The following is a 24886-nucleotide window of genomic DNA, read 5'->3' on the forward strand; positions in this document are numbered from 1 at the left end:
AGTTTTTATAACACCTGCTCATTCCGGGTTTTTCTTTAATTGAACTATTTTCTAAATTGTAGATTAATAGTGAAGACATCAAAACTATGAAATAAAACACTTGGAATCATTAGTAAACAAAAAAAGTGTTAAACAAATCAAAATATAATTGGGAATCTTCAAATAGCCAGCTGTTGCCTTGATGACAGCTTTGAACACTCTAGGCATTCTTTCTACCAGCTTCACCTGGAATGCTTTTCCAACAGTCTTGAAGGAGTTCCCACATATGCTGAGCACTTGTTGGCTGCTTTTCCTTCACTCTGCGGTCCGACTCATTTCAAACCATCTCAATTTGGTTGAGGGCGGGGGATTGTGGAGGCCAGGTCATCTGATGCAGCACTACATCATTATCCTTGGTAAAATAGCCCTTACACAGGCTGGAGGGGTGTTGGGTCATTGTCCTGTTGAAAAACAAATGATAGTGGGACTAAGCCCAAACCAGATGGGATGGCGTATCGCAGCAGAATGCTGTGGTACACATGCTGGTTAAGTGTGCCTTGAATTCTACATAAATCACAGACAGTGTCACTAGCAAGGCACCCGACACCATAACACCTCCTCCTCCATGCTCCACGGTGGGAAATACACATGCGGAGATCATCTGTTCCCCCACACCATATCTCACAAAGACACAGGGGTTGGGACCAAAAATCTCACATTTGGACTCCAGACCAAATGACAAATTTCCACCGGTCTAATGTCCATTGCTCGTGTTTCTTGGCCCAAGCAAGTCTCTTCTTCTTATTGTTGTCCTTTAGTAGTGGTTCCTGTGCAGCAATTCGACCAGGAAGGCCTAATTCATTCATGTTCAGATGTGTGTTACTTGAACTCTGTGAAGCATTTATTTGGGCTGCAATTTCTGAGGCTGGTATCTCTAATGAACTTATCCTCTGCAGCTGAGGTAACTCTGTTTCTTCCTTTCCTGTTGCAGTCCTCATGAGAGCCAGTTTCATCAAAGCGTTTGATGGTATTTGCGAGTGCACTTGAAGAAAGACATTTTCCGTATTGACTGACCTTCATGTTTTAAAGTAACAATGGACTGTTGTTTCTCTTTGCTTATTTGAGCTGTTCTTGCCATAATATGGATATGGGCTTTTACCAATTAGGGCTATTTTTTGTATGCCCCCCCCCATACCTTGTCACAACACAACTGATTGGCTCAAAAGCAATAAGAAGGAAATAAATTCCACAAATGAACTTTTAAGAAAAGTTTATTTATTTTGATTGTTTATTGAAATTCATTCCACGTGACTACCTCATGAAGCTGGTTGAGAGAATGTCAAGAGTGTGCAAAGCTGTCATCAAGGCAAAGGGTGGCCACTTAGAATAATCTAAAACCTTAAATATATTTTGATTTGTTTAACACTTTTTTGGATACTACATGATTCCATATGTGTTGTTTCATAGTTTTGATGTCTTCACTATTATTACACAATCTAGAAAATAGTAAAATAGCAATAACAATTGAGAAAAATCCTTGAATGAGTAGGTGTGTGCAAACTTTTGATTGGTACTGTATATATTATTATCATGATCATTATAAAAAAAATATATATAATATATATATATTAATTTCAGTCTGTAGGTGTAATCTACGATAGTAGAGTCTGGATCACTGCGTGTTCAGCTCCCAACCACTGCGGAGTGAGTGTTAGTATTACAAGTCCATGTTATGTACAGTCACATAGTCCGAAAAGCATTCAGACCCCTGGACTTTTTCCACATTTTTTTAACGTTATAGCGTAAATAAAATGATTTCTTATTGTACTTTTTCCTCATCTATCTACACACAATACCCCATAATGACAAAGTTTAAACAGGTCATTAGAAATATTTACAGATGTATAAAAAAAATAAAAAAAAGAAATACCTTATTTACATACAATTGAATCGGAGGTTTACATACACCATAGCCAAATACATTTAAACTTTAAACTCAGTTTTTCACAACTCCTGACATTTAATCCTAGTAAAAATTCCCTGTCTTAGGTAATTTAGGATCACCACGTTATTTTAAGAATGTGAAATGTCAGAATAATAGTAGAGAGAATAATTTATTTCAGCTTTCATTTCTGTCATCACATTCCCAGTGGGTCAGAAGTTTACATACACTCAATTAGTATTTGGTAGCATTGCCGTTAAATGGTTTAACTTGGGTCAAACGTTTCCTTCCACAAGCTTCCCACAATAAGTTGGGTGAATTTTGGCCCGTTCCTCCTGACAGAGCTGGTGTAACCGAGTCAGGTTTGTGGGGCTCCATGCTCGCACACACTTTTTCAGTTCTGCCCACAATTTTTCTATGGGATTGAGGTCAGGGCTTTGCGATGGCCACTCCAATACCTTGACTTTGTTCTCCTTAAGCAATTTTGCCACAACTTTGGAAGTATGCTTGGGGTCATTGTCCATTTGGAACACCCATTTGCGACCAAGCTTTAACTTCCTGACTGATGTCTTGAGATGTTGCTTCAATATATCCACATAATTTTCCTTCCTCATGCCATCTATTTTGTGAAGTGCACCAGTCCCTCCTGCAGCAAAGCACCCCCACAACATGATGCTGCCACCCCCGTGTTTCACGGTTGGGATGGTGTTCTTCAATTTGCAAGCCTCCCACTCCAAAAATAAAGATGGTCATTATAGCCAAACAGTTATATTTTTGTTTCATCAGACCAGAGGACATTTCTCCAAAAAGTATGATCTTTGTCCCTATGTGCAGTTGCAAACTGTAGTCTGGCTTTTTTTTTTGAGACAGAACACTTGGTGGCAGCGTGGTCCTGTGGTGTTTATACTTGCGTACTATTGTTTGTACAGATGAACGTGGTACCTTCAGGCGTTTGGAAATTGCTCCCAAGGATGAACCAGACTTGTGGAGGTCTACAAATAGTTTTCTGAGGTCTTGGCTGATTTCTTTTGATTTTCCCATGATGTCAAGCAAAGAGGCACTGAGTTTGAAGGTAGGCCTTAAAATACATCTGCAGGTACACCTCCAATTGACTCAATGATGTCAATTAGCCTATCAGAAGCTTCTAAAGCCATGACATAATTTTCTGGAATTTTACAAGCTGTTTAAAGGCACAGTCAAATTAGTGTATGTAAACTTCTGATCCACTGAAATGGTGATACAGTGAATTATTGTCAGGACCCGGTTACGAACCCGGGTCTCCGGAGTGAGAAACAGTCACTTAATCAACTGAGCCACGAATAGTCGGCAGAGCCCAGAAGATGAGGCAGACACAGCAGTACTTGAGACGGTGTATTTAATGAAGTAAAAAGTGAAGTTCTTCAGGAAAACATGTAACTCCACAACCTCAAAAGGAATTCCACAAGAACAAAGGTAATCCTCCAAGACAAAAAAGGTAAATCCACAAGGTGGAAGGTATAGCACAAAAAGCCTCAAAAGATACTCAAAAACAAACAAACAAGAACAAAAAACAGAATTCCACAAGAGAGTCTACCGGGATCAACAAGAGTTCACAGAGTACTAGGGCTGGGTGCTAACATACAAACACAGAGCAAAGAACTGAGGAAAACAAAGGGTTTAAATACAATCAGGGGAAACGAGGCACAGGTGCAAATAATAATGGGGATCAAGGGAAAACAAAAGGTCAAAAGGCACAATGGGGGCATCTAGTGACCAAAAACCGGAACTGGCCAAATCCTGACAATTATAATTGAAATAATCTGTCTGTAAACAACTGTTGGAAAAATGACTTGTGTCATGCACAAAGTAGATGTCCTAACCGACTTGCCAAAATTATAGTTTGTTAACAAGAAATGTACTAAGTATTTTACTTAAGTACTTCGGGATAAGTGTCTGAATGTCCTTGAGTGGCCCGGCCAGAGTCTGGACTTGAACCCGATCAAACATCTCTGGAGAGACTTGAAAATAGCTGTGCAGCGATGCTCCCCGTCCAACCTGACAGAGAGCTTGAGAGGATCTGCAGAGAAGAATGGGAGAAACTCCCCAAATACAGTTGTGCTAAGCTTGTAGCGTCATACCCAAGAAGACTCAAGGCTGTAATCACTGCCAAAGGTGATTCAACAAAGTACTGACTAAAGGGTCTGAATACTGATGTAAATTTAACATTTCAGTTTTTATTTTCGTTCTAAATTTAACATTTCAAACAATTTAATATTTACAATATATTTGCAAAAAGTTCTAATAACCTGTTTTTGCTCTGTTATTATGGGGTATTATTATTATTATGGGGTACAAAATGTGGGAAAAGCCACATGGCCAAGGGGTCAGAATACTTTCCGAATGCACTGTAATTTGTGTTGGTGAAACAAATATAGTGTTTACTATTAAGGAGTCCTGTCTAAGGCTGGTTCTACCTTCTGAGAGAGATGAGACCCATCCAAAGTATACATCATTTCTTCTGGCCAGAGTGATAGGCTTACCTCTGCTTTTCCAAAGCAAAGGACTAAGTTATCCCTCGCAAGGTCAATAACAAGAGAAAAACAACATAAAAAGCACTTGCCATCACTCTGTTAATTGAGAATAAAATCAAATGGATTATTTAGTCATTAGGCATCATTATAGTATATTAAATAGAAAAATGTGTTAAACTCCAATTAAATAAATGCAAACAAATGCAGGCCTATAACCACTGGAGTAGCCTACAGATCCGTTGTACCGTACACATCCACATGTGTGGCTCACTTGTCTTGACCCACCGGGGTACAGAGCTCTGGGCACTGGTAGAGGCAAAGCAAGTGCCATTTGTTCACGTGTTGTTTCAGAGTTTATCAGCTACATGTTCAGTTGGCCTAGCTACATTTCTTGTACATTCCACCTTGGGATTCAGTTAATGACTTCACTTTGATATAATTGTCCAACAAAGAGCTGGAAATAATGATTGAAAGGTGCATAATTGTGGGCTTGGTGCACATAGCCTGCGTGTTTGTCACTCTCTTTTATAAACTCGGCAATTGTCCATGTTTCTTCAACATTCATTCAACCAATTCACTAACATTATTCAATGCACTTTCTATGGGAAAAGAGAAAAGAAAAGCATAATCGGCACGTGATGATATCATGTCGCCCACATTGATAAGACATTTTCCAATTCGCATATCAACTTCCCCGTTAAGATGCCTAAATTCGGGCGAAAGTAAATGAAACGTGTTAAACAGAAGGAAGGGAGAGAATGCAACGGAAATAAAAGTATTGTGTGCTTACAATTTCAGTGTATTCGGCTGTATGATATTCCATCTCTCCCAGCCTTTTATCCCCCCCCCCCCCCACATACGAGACATTTAATTTCTTCCCACCCACTCGGGCTTTTACAGCCTATCGGCTGGGGACCGTTCAAAAAATAATTGTCCAGATCACACCAATCATCATGTTGTCTTGTTCACTTGTCAGTTCCTTATTTAAACAAATAGTTCATGGCTACAGCCTACCAATGAATGGTTTGCCATTCATGCTGCGTAGTCAATAGTCATAAAAGTGTTATTCATTTAGACAGATGGCCTGAGCGGTGCTGTGCTTTTCTTTCCAATAGGCATGTGAGGGAAGGCCTTAACAACACATACTGTTCTTTTTTTGTGTCTTTGATGTGGTGGGGTGTAAAAGTCCATCGTTCACCTCATTTCAGTAGCCTAAAAAGTTCAATAGTCCAGTCCATCTGTCATACATCGTCTGTTGTAGAGGCTGTCCTGTAGTCTATACATTTAATTCATGGCCATATCCACTGTTCTCCTTGTCCAGGTTATCCAGGAATCAGGTAGCTTATTTTGCTGATTTCAGTGTGAGGTCTGTCTATTTCCTTCCGTCTTACCTGTAGATGTGCGGGGTAATTGTTTTTCCCATAGCTTTTCTTTATCGGGTCAAATTCTCAGCTTTTCATGTAGAGGTCTCTGCTCATGTCGGCGTTGATACAGGTCCGACTACTCCACTTTTTGGCTTGGTCAGCCGTACAACTTTATCTTTGACCCTATGCCCCTTGGTTTGCTGCTCGTGTCCTCTCTCGGGCCGCCTGTTCGATGTGCTCGTTCAATTGTGGGGGCCCTTGTGAAGTTCTCCTGGCCCAGTAGTTGCGGTATTACCTTTTCCAGGAATTCTGAATTCATTTCGGTTGTTTTCGGGGGAAATATACAAAACAAAGGCTTGAACGGCATTTGAAGTCCTCCGTCCTGTTTCATTAAGTCCCATAATTATGATTTTCACCCGGTTAAGTCATATCAGCTTAGAGTTTTTGAAATCATCTGATATTTTCTTCATCTCCTTGGACAGTTTGCCACTGCCGGTGCGAATTTCGGTTAGTAGTGTCTCTAAATTCACTTAAGTCCAGTCGTCAGCTACTTGGTCCACGGTCGCGTTGTTTCACTGTGTTTGCTTGTCTCCATTTCCTGATCTTGTATTTACCATAACATGCAGTTATCTCTTGACTTCAGAGTCGAGTTCTTTTCTATTTAAGAGGCATATTTTGTGTAAAGAAAGGGAATGCCAAATGGATCCCCTAGACCTCACCGAGGCATAGCGGAAAACATAGCCCTCAGTAGTATCGGATTGTTAAAATAAATAGTGTCATAGATGAATCTGTAGGGGTGGCATCTTGTCTATCAATGCAGAGAGATGAATGGACGTGATCTGTCACAAAGCACACAGCTCATACGTCAACATGAGACAGAGCCATTCTGGGAGAATAGTGTAATTTACTGTAAGACCTCCATTATACCACAGTCCATCAGCCTGAGACCACACCATTGTCATCTGTCACACAGCAGCAAACACACAGGGAGCGAGCATCCGCACACACACATTAGACAATATAAATCAACAGAAAGCATTATACTGGGACTGTGTGGAGAAGGGGCTTCAGTATTTTGAATTCTGACACGTCACACCTCTGGTGGAGATCTGTCAATAGTGACCCAGGCTAGCCGTGTCTTACCGCTTATGCGGGAGACGGTCCAGTTGCGGCGGACGCTAGGGGGGTAGGAGGGCAGCTCGAACACAAAAGGCCCCACGTGAGGGTCAGCGTCGGCGTCGGAGGCTGTGATGTTGACCCTGGAGCGGGGGCTGGCCCGTTCACACACCTGGGCCTCCTTGGGCAACAGCACTGGAGCGTTGTCATTCACATCTATCAGATGTATCTGTAGGGTGCCTGTCCCACTGGCTGGGGGAGAGCCTGAGAGATGGTGAAGGGGTGGCAGAGGAGGGCGGAGGAGAGAGAAGGAGGAAAAAGAGAGACAGATAGAGGAGGGGTGAGTGAGGCGGGAGGAGAGAAATAGAGAGGGGTGAGAAGGGAGAGACAAATGTAATCAATCCGAGGCGAAGAGGGTAACTTCATGCGTATACAGTCCCTAAAAACACTTCCATCTGAAGGGAGGAAATATCAACTAAATGGAATACAGAAAATGGGCAGAGGGAAATGAAGGAGCTGAGAGAATATTGAGGGAGGGTTTGAGAGTGATGGAAGAATACAGCATTTGTTGTGAATGCTCCCAGTGATGACAGCCATAACAAATGAAACGGCACATAAATATTCCACTCTGTGTGAGTCCAGAGCCCAGCACTCTCAAAGGACACATGAAAATGACTTTACTGGAAAGCACCACATACCTCCCTCCCACAGCACACAGGGGCTGTTGTTAAAATGAGGAGAAACATACCTTAACCTACGATATACTATGACAACAAACACATCCTAAAGTACAGTCAGACTCTGACACTATAACAACGCACCCTGACCTACAGTCCGTGGCCAACAGACTAACAGTCTTGTGTAGCTGACTGATTACCAGTCTATTTTCTGCTAAGTAACGGATGCGGCACTGTCTGCATGAATGGAGTTCAACCAAGCTCATCACACTGAGGAGATCCAACTGTTTCTCCTATTAGAGAGTAACACAATGCATGAGTTACAGCGCCAGTATGTGAAGCTCTACTGCCTCAGCACCACAGAGCACCCCAATCGACTGCTTGTCTGTAATGATTGGCTTGGCGCTTTGTTGAGCTACCTCCTTGGTGGAGCAGAATAAATAAAAGCAAAACTCAATCAAAGTAGAATATATCCCAGTGTTGACTGGTGTTTGAAATCAATAGGTCGTCAACAGCTTGTTGGCCGAAACTCTGCATGCTCGAGAGCAACCCACCTCATTCCCGCAATCCAATCCCTTCATATCTCTGAGGTACAACACCACCTGGGCCCTCCCTCTCAAACACGGAGAGCACACACACCTCTATTTGTAATGGTTTGGGTCGAATGGTTTTAGAGTACTTCACCGATCGCTACAACAGCTTTGAAAGCACACACCTGTGGCACATTCAGACATATATTTCACTTCTCTCCACAGTACACATGGGATGCATTGTGCAGGCAACTCACTCACTCACTCACTCACTCACTCACTCACTCACTCACTCACTCACTCACTCACTCACTCACTCACCTCACTCACTCACTCACTCACTCACTCACCAGACTTACCATTGTCGGCAGCCAGGAAGGTGGCCTCATAGATGTTGTTCCTGACGTACATAGACTCCCTGTCCAGCACGGCCATGGTGGTGATCTGACCGTTGGTCCTGTTGATCCTCAGCCAGTTAGCTGGGTCAGACAGCTTCGAGTACCTGGAGGCACACAGTAGAAACTGTTACAACATATTGCATAGTGATGACCAATGTTACATCTAATTATTTCGGCACTAAGCAAATTTCAGGTCTGCTTGAGAGCAAACTTGAATGTTGTGAAAATTCTTTGCAACTTCCAGCACAAGTTTACTGTGAACACTGAGGCTGTACCCGCTTTAACTTACAGTTTGAACAGTGGCCAAGTAAACTACTGTGACTATTTGATCACAATATAGGCCTACCAGATTGGCCACCATAAAAAAATTGGGCGTGCAAAAAATGCATCCTATAACATGTTAACATGGAAAAAGCAGTTCTATCATTCAGCCTGCAGTAGCAGCCCATGTGTGGTGTTCAATGTACGCCAACATTCCATGAGACTTTTGAAACAAACATACAGGGTCTGACATTAACCTGTTAATCCACTTGTCCTTCAGACAAGGAGCTGACTGAAAATGTTGTGTTGTTTGATGGAAGAAACCGCTTTACAAAATAAAATGCATTATTATTCCCATATCAATATTACAGAAAATCAGACAAATTATACTAACCTCTGCCTATTGGCTACTTAACTTATTCAAGCATGTCTCAAAATACAACACTGCCCCTTTAAGACAACAAAAAAGCTCTGGCTTTTTAAAAGATGTCTAGAAATGTATGTCTTGTACTCTTGTAGGAAGCAATCACTCCCGATAGCTAACTACAAATGATCTATAACTGGGCTAATAACTCACTAACTAGCAAAGGATATGAACAACATGTGCACACGCAGCCACATGCAGCTCTTGCTTTGATCTCAATACAAGCGCATCTACTCACGACCACAGCTGTAAACACAGTCCAGTTCAAAGTAAATGGCCTATATTTGCGTATAGGCCTACTGCAGCTCTGATTGGTTATGCCTCACTGGTCTGTGTAGAGTATGGGCTGAGTCATGCACAATAGAATCCTACTCCAATGTGTTCTGCCGACAACAAAATCTCTTGCATAGTTGGTTTTGTTAGGGTACTGTATGTTGCATTGAAAGTGGCTAATGTTGCGTTAATTCGATCACAATTGCCACAGTAAAGGGAAACATTGATAGTGTTGTTAACTAACAGGGAAAAATCTAGAAAGTTGAGTGAAGTTCAATCTCGTGCTTCTCTCCATGGGCTGAGAGTGGTTCTGCGCTCTGCGCGGCAGTCCCGGGGAGCTGCAAGGCAGTCTTGGGGCTACAGCACACCCCCACACGCACGCAGAGTAGAGGGAACATTGGTAATAACGCCTTAATATATCATACAAGTGGAATCAGCGAATACCCTGTGTTTAATCTTAACCCCCAGATAGGGTCCCCTTCGCAACCATCTCCCCTGCATCAGGAAACAGAATGGTCTTCTTGCAGCTCGGTTCTGTCATGTAAACAGTTGAGAGTAAACTGATCCAAATGAAATGCAATTTGCAGAAAGGAAACAAATGAGTATTGAAGTGGAGAGTGGAGAGGTTAATTACAGGTAAAGGACCTTAACCTTCATGCAGGCAACACTGACACGCGAATGCAACTTAAGGTGTTCCTATGTTTGTGTACTCAGTGTATATTCTTCTCAATAAAACAATGTAAATCAACGTGATTACTCAGTTAAAATGTGTCTGTCACTGTGTGGAGAGATGGATACACAGTATATACAGTGCCTTGCGAAAGTATTCGGCCCCCTTGAACTTTGCAACCTTTTGCCACATTTCAGGCTTCAAACATAAAGATATAAAACTGTATTTTTTTGTGAAGAATCAACAACAAGTGGGACACAATCATGAAGTGGAACGACATTTATTGGATATTTCAATTTTTTTTAACAAATCCAAAACTGAAAAATTTGGCGTGCAAAATTATTCAGCCCCCTTAAGTTAATACTTTGTAGCGCCACCTTTTGCTGCGATTACAGCTGTAAGTCGCTTGGGGTATGTCTCTATCAGTTTTGCACATCGAGAGACTGACAATTTTTCCCATTCCTCCTTGCAAAACAGCTCGAGCTCAGTGAGGTTGGATGGAGAGTATTTGTGAACAGCAGTTTTCAGTTCTTTCCACAGATTCTCGATTGGATTCAGGTCTGGACTTTGACTTGGCCATTCTAACACCTGGATATGTTTATTTTTGAACCATTCCATTGTAGATTTTACTTTATGTTTTGGATCATTGTCTTGTTGGAAGACAAATCTCCGTCCCAGTCTCAGGTCTTTTGCAGACTCCATCAGGTTTCTTCCAGAATGGTCCTGTATTTGGCTCCATCCATCTTCCCATCAATTTTAACCATATTCCCTGTCCCTGCTGAAGAAAAGCAGGCCCAAACCATGATGCTGCCACCACCATGTTTGACAGTGGGGATGGTGTGTTCGGGGTGTGTAGCTGTGTTGCTTTTACGCCAAACATAACATTTTGCATTGTTGCCAAAAAGTTCAATTTTGGTTTCATCTGACCAGAGCACCTTCTTCCACATGTTTGGTGTGTCTCCCAGGTTGCTTGTGGCAAACTTTAAACAACACTTTTTATGGATATCTTTAAGAAATGTCTTTCTTCTTGCCACTCTTCCATAAAGGCCAGATTTGTGCAATATACGACTGATTGTTGTCTTATGGACAGAGTCTCCCACCTCAGCTGTAGATCTCTGCAGTTCATCCAGAGTGATCATGGGCCTCTTGGCTGCATCTCTGATCAGTCTTCTCCTTGTATGAGCTGAAAGTTTAGAGGGACGGCCAGGTCTTGGTAGATTTGCAATGGTCTGATACTCCTTCCATTTCAATATTATCGCTTGCACAGTGCTCCTTGGGCTGTTTAAAGCTTGGGAAATATTTTTGTATCCAAATCCGGCTTTAAACTTCTTCACAACAGTATCTTGGACCTGCCTGGTGTGTTCCTTGTTCTTCATGATGCTCTCTGCGCTTTTAACGGACCTCTGAGACTATCACAGTGCAGGTGCATTTATACGGAGACTTGATTACACACAGGTGGATTGTATTTATCATCATTAGTCATTTAGGTCAACATTGGATCATTCAGAGATCCTCACTGAACTTCTGGAGAGAGTTTGCTGCACTGAAAGTAAAGGGGCTGAATAATTTTGCACGCCCAATTTTTCAGTTTTTGATTTGTTAAAAAAGTTTGAAATATCCAATAAATGTCGTTCCACTTCATGATTGTGTCCCACTTGTTGTTAATTCTTCACAAAAAATACAGTTTTATATCTTTATGTTTGAAGCCTGAAATGTGGCAAAAGTTCGCAAAGTTCAAGGGGGCCGAATACTTTCTCAAGGCACTGTATATATATATATATATATATATATAGAGAGAGAGAGAGAACGAGAGAGTGACAGAGGTATAGCGAGATCAGATGCCTGGCGAGAGGTTTGATGCTGCTGCTGATGATGATGAGAATAGGTCTAATTAGAGAACACGCTGGAGGATGACACAAGTTAGCGAGTGCCAATGAGATGTGTGGGAGATAATGGCAGCTAAGCAGCTAAATCTATCTCCTCTTAATGAAACACTCTGCCACATTTAGATTCCAAGGGACGGAGGGAGGTAAATGACTGAGAAATACATTAAGGTATCGATGTGGCGTTTCATCGTGGGGAAATCAACAGATTAGAAGACAAAATAACAAGAAAATGAGAGTCAGAACATCACGCCAACAGACTTGGGTGTCAGTTTGGATTTGATGTCCCGTGGCAGGTGAAACAGAGGTCTCTAGTTGTTGTGAGAGGCTCTGTCATCTCTCTCTCCATGCCACGGTGGCAGCCCGGGGGCACTCACGCCTCTCTCTGACACCCAGCTGGCAAAGGCTGGCACATGGAGAAGGGCACACAGCTTGTGGTGCAGTTCTACGATCCACCCATGCACGCTACCACTTCCCCCAAGTCTGACAGTAAAACCAGCTGGCAAATCAGACCCTGTCTACCCCCTCTCTTCTCCTCTCCCCTCTCCACCGCTCTTCTTCCCCCTCCACATGAGAAAGCAGGGGGAGGAGTGACAGGGAAGGAAGAGCAGTCTTCTGGTACACACACAGACTGCAGCTCCTCACGTCATCTGTCGGCAAGGTCACTAAAGTGAATCAGCCAGTGGTGATCAGGCTGTCCAAACATGAGCTGCCTGTCGGCTGCCACGACATCTCTGGAGAAGACGAAAGGGCTGAATTCCCATCAATGAAGGAGAAAAAAGAGACAGAGAGAGTGAAAGGAGTGAGAGAGAGGCTAGCGAGAGAGAAAGAGGAGTTCTGTGGCTCTCAGAAGACAAAGCAACAGTGAAAGACTAAGTTTGAGTAAATCCATTTGTGAGAAGAACTTCTGTTTTTAGAGTTTATTTGTTTGCCTGCACTGCATCGATTCTTTAACGGGTGTCCGACTGAACTGAGAGTGGAATTGATTGGTGCTGAATCTGGGGATGGAGTGGCTCAATGACCTTTGACCCAGTGAGTATGTGGGAGAGGGGAAGAGGGGGAAAGAGTAGCTGGACACAGTCCAGCTTATTACGATGTAACCTTTCCTCCTTCGTTGTTAGGCAACAGGGAAATGAATGGACTTTGGTTTTGGGAGCAGGTCAGTTAAGAATGTCACAGAAGGCAGTTCAGCCTTACGACGGCCAAATCCATGCAAAATACAATCATCGTCTATCTGAAATTAAGCCTGTAGTTCCTAACAGTCTGTAGTTCCTAACATACCGGACAGTCTGATGGATGAAGAGGTCAGGGTCTTGGGCAGCAAACACGGTGAGTGTGGTGCCTGCAGGGACACCCTCCTCGAAGCGGATGGACTTGGGGTTGGAAGGGAAGACAGGGGGTTCGTTGACATCCTGTACGGAGATGGTGACCCCAGCTGAAGACTGGAGAGAAGACTGGATCCCACTGGCCAGAGGGGCCTTGTTAGAGACTATCACTGTCAGCATGAAGGCCCTGTTCTGCTCATAGTCCACTGGCTGCAGGGAGAGAGGGGTGGGGAGAAAGATATATAGGGAGGGAGGGTGAAAGTGAGGGAGGGAGACAGAGAGAGAGAAAGATGAAAGAGAAATGAAATAACTCAAATGCACACATCAATATGGAACAAAAGTTAATCATAATTTAGCACATGGAGTTGTTTATTTAAACAGTAAAGTAGTTCCCTACCTTGACCACAGTGACCATGCCGTCATTGTTGACAGGGTTGGTGCGGATGAGGAAGTGACCCTGGGGGTCTCCGCTGGCGATGCGGTACTGGGCAGCCCAGTTGGGGCTGTGAGGCTGATCCCTGTCAATCACTGTCAGATTGGCCACCACCACATTCACCCTGTTCTCTGGGACCTCCCCCGAAAACTAGAGAGAGAGCGGGAGGGAGGGAAGGAAGGAAGGAAGGAGAGAGAGGAGGGAGGGACGGAAGGGAGAGAGAGGAGGGAGGGACGGAAGGAGAGAGAGGAGGGAGGGAAGGAAGGAAGGAGAGAGAGGAGGGAGGGAAGGAAGGAGAGAGAGGAGGGAGGGAAGGAAGGAAGGAGAGAGAGGAGGGAGGGAAGGAAGGAGAGAGAGGAGGGAGGGAAGGAAGGAGAGAGAGGAGGGAGGGACGGAAGGGAGAGAGAGGAGGGAGGGACGGAAGGAGAGAGAGGAGGGAGGGAAGGAAGGAGAGAGAGGAGGGAGGGACGGAAGGAGAGAGAGGAGGGAGGGAAGGAAGGAAGGAGAGAGAGGAAGGAAGGAAGGAAGGAAGGAAGGAGAGAGAGGAGGGAAGGAAGGAAGGAAGGAGAGAGAGGAGGGAGGGACGGAAGGGAGAGAGAGGAGGGAGGGACGGAAGGAGAGAGAGGAGGGAGGGAAGGAAGGAAGGAGAGAGAGGAGGGAGGGATGGAAGGGAGAGAGAGGAGGGAGGGAAGGAAGGAAGGAGAGAGAGGAGGGAGGGAAGGAAGGAAGGAGAGAGAGGAGGGAGGGACGGAAGGGAGAGAGAGGAGGGAGGGACGGAAGGAGAGAGAGGAGGGAGGGAAGGAAGGAGAGAGAGGAGGGAGGGACGGAGGGAAGGAGAGAGAGGAGGGAGGGACGGAAGGGAGAGAGAGGAGGGAGGGACGGAAGGAGAGGAGGGAGGGAAGGAAGGAGAGAGAGGAGGGAGGGACGGAGGGACGGAGAGAGAGGAGGAGGGACGGAAGGAAGGAGAGAGAGGAGGGAGGGAGGGACGGAAGGAAGGAGAGAGAGGAGGGAGGGACGGAAGGAAGGAGAGAGAGGAGGGAGTGACGGAGGGAAGGAAAGAGAGGAGGGAGGGAGGTAGTGAGAGAAAGTGAGATATTTCTATTATTTTAGATAATAGAGACAGCGTTTGTATAATAGTAATGCCTTTCCTTATACTGCTGAATGTCAATGTGTGGAAGTCTTTATACAAACCAATGGATTTGTTCAATGAAGTGTTTATCCATTTACATCTAATGCTGCACATTTAGCAATTAAGAACTGAAATAAGTACTGTAATTAAATGGATGGCACGAACCATCTTTGGGTAATGATCTTCATTATATTCCAATCTAAAACTATTCAGTCTCACTCAGTGATACAGAAAACTCAGAGGTATAGTCAGAGCAAAAGCGGCATACACAAAAACCTACTGTAAAGGAATTTAGCCCAAACAAAGTGAACACATTCTGCAGCGGTCTCTTTCATATTCAAGAGACACACACACACACACACACACACACACACACACACACACACACACACACACACACACACACACACACACACACACACACACACACACACACACACACACACACACACACACACACACACACACACACACACACACACACACACACACACACACACACACACACACACCACATCTTTTATTGTCAGACAGTAATCCCTGTTTCCTCTTGTGATGCGTTAACTGGTTTATGGTGTGTGTCTGCCAGCTGCTGTTCACTCTAATGGCTTCATCATGGCGCTGGGGCTGCATCCAAACCCCCCTCTCCTCCTCCTCCCCAGCCCCTGTCCCCTGCAGCATCGCCACGCCGATAAGCACAGAACAAATTAAATATGCACATTCTCTGTGGTGTGTCGGCTCCTCTATTTTATTTTCACTCCGAGCTTCAACACAGACAGGAAAAAAAAGCTTGTACGGCAACGCTGGGAGAGAGAGAGGGAGAATGAGATTTAAAAACCTTATGGAAGGGTTCTAACTGGATAATGGGCTCTGGGAAGATGTCCCCACCCTTGAAAGTAACAGGTAGTCCGTCTGATAAGCAGCCAGAGAGACAAACAAGAGAGCCTGATGGGAGCTCGTTACTGGCTAGGGAGCTGGAGTGCCCAGTAATGGGTTCTGATTGAAAAATGACCGAGGACAGGTTCAATTCAGAATGATATGGTAAACTCCAATTTCATTAATGCATCAACGTTTGACTTTGAAAGTCAAGAGAATTCAGATCCAGATCCTCACTGGGAATTCATTCCACTGAACTGCTACTAACCACCTAATTGGAGATTAAATTGAGACTAACTAACGGAATAATATAAGAATTGAGCCTTGTGATGATGCAGCGTTTTAGAAAGCACTGCATTCTGTTTTCCCTTTCTGACGACGAGAGAGAGGGAAAGAGAATCAGCTCCACAACTCAATATGGCTCTACGGGATATTTGACTGTTCTCAATAGAAGCATAGTCTTGGTTGAGAACAACAACAACAACAACCACAACAAAAGGGCAATAATGTTAGCAAGAAGTGGAAATAAAAATGCCCTTAAAAATAACTCTCACAATGTTTCTCTCTGAGTAGAAGGGTGAACAGTTGAATCAGTATTAAGGGTGTTATTATATCCTCTTTGTGATGGTGATGGAGCCCCAGGCATTGGCAACCCACATCATTTCAGCCTTTTACATGTCACACTAGTGCCACATGCAGTGGCGCATCTCCTATCACTAACAGCTAATGAAGTCTGCTGTGCCAACAATGTCCAAGAAACATTATTGACTAAACGTTCAAATCCTGTTGCTTCAGGATTATTTTGCTGTGACAATATACGTAGGCCAAATTAAGATCCTACATCTGTATGCCCCTGACTGTTCTTCAGTAACAAGCCTCAGCAAAACTCTACAATGTATGAGAGACAACTAGTCTGCCACACACAGACGCTCTTCAGGTAGACCAGGAATAGCTATTAAGGTCTACTGGAATCCAGCGGGCTGATATTTGAACATATGAAACTACAGACTACTGCTCCAAACACCGATCAATGTGGATGTGAATTGAAAACGTCGGCAGGAGTATAGAGTTTAGTTTGAGTGTGATGCACTTGATTAGATCTCATTACCATAACCCTAGGAGAGTGAGATTATACAGTCGCTGAATGCAGCCTAATGAGTTGTGGCAAGTATCATTGTCTTTTTGTTTTTCACATAACGACGAACATCACACTCTCATATTCATGCCCATGTTCTCAAATGAATAAAACATTTGGCTTTTTTAATTTACAAAAAAATTAGAAGCAATATATCTGCTTGGTTTATACCCCTGCAAGCAATTTTACTTAATTAGTGTGCTTATGTTTTCTCTCCATCTCCCGTTGAGAGATGCACATGCTTTCCTGCGTCTGTCATACACAAATAATTACTGAACTGCTCCGAGTGGAGTTTGCTGTGTGGGAAGAGAAGAAAAGGAATTGACAAACAAAGCAATGGAGAAACTGGAAAAATACTGAAATCTTATAGGAAAATGTGTATGTGTGTGTGTGTGTGCCTGCGGGTAAAGCTCTATGTGTGTGTGTGTGTGTCGAATACACAGCAGTAAGATACTAAGACAGCTGCCTCAATATGACTAACATGTCCTCTCCTTTCCCCATTCATCATCTCTTCCTCCCTCTCCTGTCCTCTGCACCACCACAACCACTGTCCCTCCACAACAGAGGCCCATCCATCTGTTACTATTGGAACACGTAGTTTGACTCTTGTGTTCCAAACCATGTGTTCTAAACCATGTTGCCAGAGCTTTTCTTTTCTCCCTCATTGTCATCCTGGTTGTTCTATAGCTGGTATAATTCATTATCTCCCCTGCAATGCCACATGGTTCTAAACTAAGTGAGGCAGTGAGGATACTCAACACTCTCCCACCACACCAGTGCCTTAAAGTATTTAAGTAAAAATACATTAAAGTACTATTTATATTTTTTTGTCAAATTTGACTTTTACTTCACTAAATTCCGGGAAAAAAATATTGTACTCTTTTACTCCATACATTTTCCCTGACAACCAAAAGTACTCTTTTATTGGTCCCAATAGAAGCATCGTTTTGATTGATAATAACAACAACAATAATGTTAGCAAGAAGTGGAAATAAAAATGCCCTTAAAAGCAACTCTTACATTTGAATGCTTAGCAGGACAGGAAAATGGTCCAATTCACACACGTATCAATAAAAGATCCTACTGCCTCTGATCTGGTTGACTAAACACAAATGCTTAATTTGTAAATTATGTCTAAGTGTTGGAGTGTGCCCCTGGCTATCCGTAAATAAAATAAAAAGTAAAATTGTGCCGTCTGGTTTGCTTGTTAAAAGGAATTTGAAATGATTTATACTTTTACATTTAAAACCACATACAGTTGAAGTCGGAAGTTTACATACATAATACATACACTGGAGTCATTAAAACTCATTTTTCAACAACTCCACACATTTCTTGTTAACAAACTATAGTTTTGGCAAGTCGGTTAGGAAATCTACTTTGTGCATGGCACAAGTCATTTTTCCAACAATTGTTTATTTAATTTATAATTCACTATATCACACTTCCAGGGGGTCAGAAGTTTACATACACTAAGTTGACTGTGCCTTTAAACAGCTTGGAGAATTCCAGAAAATGATGTCATGGCTTTAGCAGCTTCTGATAGGCTAATTGACATAATTTGAGTCAATTGGAGGTGTGCCTGTGCATGTATTTCAAGGCCTACCTTCAAACTCAGTGTCTCTTTGCTTGACATCATGGGAAAATCAACAGAAATCAGCCAAGACCTCAGAAAAAATATTGTAGACTTCCACAAGTCTGGTTCATCCTTGGGAGCAATTTCCAAACGCCTGAAAGTACCACGTTCATCTGTACAAACAATAGTACACAAGTATAAACACCATGGGACCACACAGCTGTCATACCGCTCAGGAAGGAGACGTTGTCTCCTAGAGATGAACGTACTTTGGTGCGAAATCAATCCCAGAAAAGCTACCTTGTGAAGGAAGGACCTTGGGATGATGCTGGAGGAAACAGGTACAAAAGTATCTATATCCACAGTAAAACGAGTCATATCTCGACATAAACTGAAAGGCCGCTCAGCAAAGAAGAAGCCACTGCTCCAAAACCGCCATAAAAAAAGCCAGACTACGGTTTGCAACTGCACATGGGGACAAAGATCGTACTTTTTAGAGAAATGTCCTCTGGTCTGATGAAACAAAAATAGGACTGCAAGCTGAAGAACACCATCCCAACCGTGAAGCACGAAGGTGGCTGCATCATGTTGTGGGGGTGCATTGCTGCAGGAGGGACTGGTGCACTTCACAAAATAGATGGCATCATGAGGAAGGAAAATTATGTGGATATATTGAAGCAACATCTCAAGACATCAGTCAGAAAGTTAAAGCTTGGTTGCAAATGGGTCGTCCAAATGGACAATGACCCCAAGCATACTTCCAAAGTTGTGGCAAAATGGCTTAAGGACAACAAAGTCAAGGTATTGGAGTGGCCATCACAAAGCCCTGACCTCAATCCTAATATAAAATGTGTGGGCAGAACTGAAAAGGCGTGTGCAGGCAAGGAGGCCTACAAGCCTGACTCAGTTACAGGTTACAGTTACAGGTTACAGGCCAAAATTCACCCAACTTATTGTGGGAAGGTTGTGGAAGGCTACCCAACACGTTTGACCCAAGTTCAACAATTGAAAGGCAAAGCTACCAAATACTAATTGAGTGTATATCAACTTCTGACCCACTGGGAATGTGATGAAAGAAATAAAAGCTGAAATAAATCATTCTCTCCAATATTATTCTGACATTTCACATTCTTAAAATAAAGTGGTGATCCTAACTGACCAAAGACAGGGAATTTTTACTAGTTTTAAATGTTCAGGAATTGTGAAAAACTGAGTTTAAATGTATTTGGCTAAGGTGTATGTAAACTTCCGACTTCAACCGTACATTTTTAAACTTTCAAGTTCAACTTTCAACACTCAAGTAGTATTTTACCCTGGTGACTTCACTTGAGTCATTTTATATTAAGGTATCTTTACCTTAACTCAAGTATGACAATTGGGTACTTTTCCCACCACTGCCCAACACCATGTCTGATACACCAGCAAACAGCATACAGAGACTGAACAGTGGAGAGAGTAGAGACATAGAGTAGAGGAGAGAGGAGTGTGGCTGTGTGGAGGTTTGAGTGTTCCCCTGTGAGAGGGGAGTGACAGAGACAGGACAGAGCAGTTTGAGGAGAGGCGTTGTTCAGTGGGTTAGTCTCTGACAGCTGGGGCCTCTTATCAGAGCAACCGGCTGGAACTACACAGCTGCCTGCCTGGCACACGCAGAGAAGATACCGCCGTGCCACCAAGAGATGGATCACACATCAGAGGAGGCAGCGTGTGACGTGGACACACTCCTCCCTCTGCAGATGGATGGACATACAGAAAAAAGGAGAGAGGGAGGGAGAAAGAAAGACCAATGAAGGGAGAGTCTACCCCTCCCTCGTGATGCACGCCCACACACACACACACACACACACACACACAAAAACAAGTGGGCCAGAAGAAGTCAGGCAGCCTCCAGTGCGGATGTGTATGGGACTGGGGCCAGATGCCTGCAGACAAACCATGGTCACCAGAGAGGCTGCTGGCAGAAAGAGTGGAGGGAGGGCTGCTCCCATCACCAAACAGCATGCCTATGATCTTTCTCTCTCATCCCTCTTTTTCTGTCCCTCCATATGTCGCTCCGACACACTCTCCCTTTACTGCAGTAGCTCGGTTTCCCTCTGACCCCTTTCTTCTCCGTGTTTTTGGTCCTCATATTTGTCCTCGCCTGCTGTTTATCTCTCCACGTCTCTGTCCTGCTCCTCTGTCCAGCTCTCTAACCTCCTGTCAAAGAGCCATGAAATCTTGTTCTCTAAGATAGCATCAGACACATGGACTGCATCTACAACAGAGTTGGGGCACTGCCCTGGTGAATATCCATCAGCTGATGTTATCCTGTCATGAATACAGATGTGTGGCCCTACAGTAGAGGTCAGTCCAGGGGTGGAGAGGAGACTCACCGTCCTGGCGGTCAGCTCGGGAGGGTTGTCGTTGATGTCGGTCACAGAGATGAGGGCAGTGGCCGTGTTGGACAGGCCAAAGTTCAGGTTCCCCTCCATGTCCGTGGCCTGGACGATGATGGTGTACTGGGACACTTTCTGGAAAGACACACCACATTCACGTTAGTTAAATAAGACGTCATAGAGGGTGAAGGTAGTTCTGAGCATACTATAGCCAGGTGGGCTGACTGACAAACAAACAAATTAATAACTAGCACAAATAGCTCTGAACCTGACACACACACACTTATGTGCAAACTCATGAACACACGCGCGCACGCACACACACACACACACACACACACACACACAAAGGCTTAGGAAGTGAGGGACCAACGGGCGCGAGTGAAAGGCTCATCCATTATAGCCTACAAGTCCCTGCTTTTAGCTCTCTGAGCAACCCTCATCATCACTCACTCTAATGGAGGTGCCATCCCTTTAAGAAGAACCACTATGCTGCAAATATTAAAGAGAGTGAATGGACATTATTTAGGCCAGTTAGATGGGAGAGAATAGCTAGAGGCGGTGCGGCCGTACAGACCACCATTGAAAGAACAGTCAATCATGACGTCAGACAGTATAACATGCATTCACACTGAGAAGATACGGCAGACACTGTCTTCTCCTCTCTTTTCATCTCTCCCTCCTTCCCTCTCATAACACACACAGATGCACACACACTGCACACACCGCATTACAGTATATATTATTTTGACTCAAAAACAAAACTCATTGACACTTTGCTGCTGTCCATGGTGCTGAAAGTTCACTGTGTCCATCAGTGCAGCGATAGTTTCGCCCCTCTCGCCAGTCCATCTCTCTCTCCAGTCTCCCAGGCTCTCCCCTGGTCTCTCCCTGTAAGCCTCTCAGAGTCGCCGCTCCTCTCTGCTCTCATTAATCCTTTTGGCTAAACCTCCTATTGTGCTGGTGTCAAAAATGGACGTCAAGGACAGGTCAGTCAGTGTGAAGAGGAGAGGGAAGCCCAGCCTAGTCTACTGCCATGTTCAGTCACACCATATTTGGATAGTCTGGATTTTCCAGCGGTAGATGCTCTACAGATGGTTATAATATCAACAAACTATCTGTTGATAAGCAACTGTTTGCTATGGTAATGCCTATGGTTAGGTTTAGAATAAGGGTAAGAGTTAAGGTTAGGGCTAGGTTAGGGTAAGGGCTAAGTTTAGGGATAGGATAAGGGTTAAGGTTAGGGCTAGTGTTAGGTTTCAGAAAAAGGGTTAGAGTAAGGGCTAAGTTTAGGGTTAGGATAATTGTTAAGGTTAGGGCTAGGGTTAGGTTTAGAATAAGGGTTAGGGCTAAGTTTATGGTTAGGATAAAGGTTAAGGTTAGAGTTAGGGTTAGTAGTTACTTGAAATGGGCTGATTTAAAGGTTTTACTGCTTACCTGCAAAGCATTACATGGGCTTGCTCCTACCTATCTCTCTGATTTGGTCCTGCCGTACATACCTACACGTACGATATGGTCACAAGACGCAGGCCTCCTTACTGTACCTGGAATTTCTAAGCAAACAGCTGGAGGCAGGGCTTTCTCCTATAGAGCTCGAGTTTTATGGAATGGTCTGCCTACCCATGTGAGAGATGCAGACTCGATCTCAACCTTTAAGTCTTTACTGAAGACTCATCTCTTCAGTAGGTCATATGATTGAGTGTAGTCTGGCCCAGGAGTGTGATGGTGAACGGAAAGGCACTGGAGTAACGAACCGCCCTTGCTGTCTCTGCCTGAAGCAACGAACCACCCTTGCTGTCTCTGCCTGGCCGGTTCCCCTCTCTCCACTGGGATTCTCTGCCTCTAACCCTATTACAGGGGCTGAGTCACTGACTTACTCGTGCTCTTTCATGCCGTCCCTAGGAGGGGTGCGTCACTTGAGTGGGTTGAGTCACTGACGTGATCTTCCTGTCTGGGTTGGCGCACCCCCTTGGGTTGTGCCGTGGCGGAGATCTCTGTGGGCTATTCTCGGCCCTGTCTCAGGATGGTAAGTTGGTGGTTGAAGATATCCCTCTAGCAATATGAGGGCTGTACTTTGGCAAAGTCGGCGGGGTTATATCCTGCCTGTTTGGCCCTGTCCGGGGGTATCGTCAGATGTTGCAACAGTGTCTCCCGACCCCTCCCGTCTCAGACTCCAGTATTTATGTGTCGGGGGGGGGGGGGGGGGTGCTAGGGTCTTTCCTGTCCCAGACCTGCTGTTTTCAACTCTCTAGAGACAGCAGGAGCTGTAGAGATACTCTGAATGATCGGCTATGAAAAGCCAACTGACATTTACTCCTGAGGTGCTGACCTTTTGCACCGTCAACAACAACTGTGATTATTATTATTTGACCCTGCTGGTCATCTATGAAAATTTGAGCATCTTGGCCATGTTCTGTTATAATCTCCACCCGGCACAGCCAGAAGAGGACTGGCCACACCTCAGCCTGGTTCCTCTCTAGGTTTCTTCCTAGGTTCTGGCCTTTCTAGGGAGTTTTTCCTAGCCACCGTGCTGCTATACCTGCATTGCTTGCTGGGCTGGGTTGGGTTTCTGTACAGCACTTTGAGATATCAGCTGATGTAAGAAGGGCTTTATAAATACATTTAATTTGAAATGTTACGGATATTCTGTAGATAGACTATTCAAATAAAGTGTTACCCTGTGTTCAGCTGAAAGGGCCTCTTTTCAAGCCTTTCACCATTCAGCAGCCCTGCTATCTGCTATGCCTGGGCCAGTTCTGCACGGTTGACCTCGATAACACGGCCTATAACAGCTCTGGGGTCAGGACCTGAATCTCAGACGCATTTAGGGTGGAACCCAGGTGGCTGGCTAATGAACCCTGATGGAGGCCAGTAAAATGCTGGGGAAAGATCAGTGCCCTTTCTATTTTTTTTTCTCCGTCTCACACTCTCCCTCTCTCTGTCTCTCTCTCTCTCTGTCTCTCTCCGTTTCTCTCTCTCTCCGTTTCTCTCGCTCTCCGTCTCTCTCGCTCTCCGTCTCTCTCGCTCTCTGCTCAAGGAGCAGTGTGCTTAATAGTCAGGTCAGTTGATCCAGCAAGGCTTTTTAAAACACTTAAACTCACCCAGAGTCATTTAAAGTTCTGCAGAGTCATTAGGACTTGCTCCACATGTTAATTTGAACTAGACCAGCTCTATTAATGAAAACTCAATATGGGCTGCGCTTTATTACAGTCATAATGAAAGATCAATACCATCTCTTCTCATCGTGCACTGCAGCAGATACACCCTTCATTCAGCTACATCAGGGTAACAGTAGTCCTGGATAGTTGCTGTCCTGTGGCTAGCCTGACTCTGAGTAGCAGACGTGCATAGTCTTTGATCAAGCATGGAAAGGTGTGTTAAGCCCAACAGCAGGTGGCACTCTGACACAGTCGGGGGAATGAGACATGCTGTCCTGCAGCACTTTGTTCCAAACCTGACAGTTGATAGAAGTTTAACCCAGCACACACATACACACACTCTTCTAGCCTCTTCCGTCCGTGTGTCTGCCCTAACAAGCCATTAATGGTGTCTCTAATGAGTCCTATAGATCTTTGAAAATAAGTATCTCTGTTAGATTAGAGCCCAACTCAAGAAAGGAAATACGCCTTCTTCTTTCACCAAACAGAACAAAAGCAGCGCTTTTCCCACGGGCCTAAGCTCTTGGACTTTAATGGGAAGGGTTGAAAGGCATCTAGGGCCATAAGAACAGAACACTGCTGCAAACTCTGAGGTAAAATGAGATCCTTTGCACAGGAGCTGAACGAGACCAGAGCGTACAGAAAGAACAAAAGGCTACAGGCTAACAGAACTCTATTGCCAGTACTCATTTTAAACCAAAAAGGTCAAAATAAATCCTGAAATGTTTGTCTAATAGTCACTGTTTGGAGTTGAGTTTGTTTTCAAATCTTAGTTACAAAAAAGATAGAAAGACATTACTGACATTGATAGGAAAAAATGCAAGGTACATTTTTTACTTACAAAACATTAAAGAC

The 24886-nt window shown here is 44.1% G+C and overlaps 1 protein-coding gene across 3 annotated transcripts in view; it reads right to left on the reverse strand.

Moving 5' to 3' along the window:
- Window positions 1-24886, reverse strand: part of LOC124031458 (cadherin-4-like) — a 258408-nt gene that overhangs the window by 8871 nt on the left and 224651 nt on the right. For all 3 annotated transcript variants that reach the window (XM_046342698.1, XM_046342697.1, XM_046342696.1), the window contains 5 exons: window positions 20871-21008; window positions 13750-13935; window positions 13309-13562; window positions 8478-8620; window positions 6939-7175 (listed from right to left, as the gene is read on the reverse strand). In XM_046342698.1, coding sequence (XP_046198654.1) covers window positions 6939-7175; window positions 8478-8620; window positions 13309-13562; window positions 13750-13935; window positions 20871-21008 — 958 coding nt within the window. The remainder of the gene's footprint in view (window positions 1-6938; window positions 7176-8477; window positions 8621-13308; window positions 13563-13749; window positions 13936-20870; window positions 21009-24886) is intronic.

Source organism: Oncorhynchus gorbuscha, linkage group LG03, assembly GCF_021184085.1.
Source record: "Oncorhynchus gorbuscha isolate QuinsamMale2020 ecotype Even-year linkage group LG03, OgorEven_v1.0, whole genome shotgun sequence".
Classification (NCBI taxonomy): Eukaryota; Metazoa; Chordata; class Actinopteri; order Salmoniformes; family Salmonidae; genus Oncorhynchus; species Oncorhynchus gorbuscha.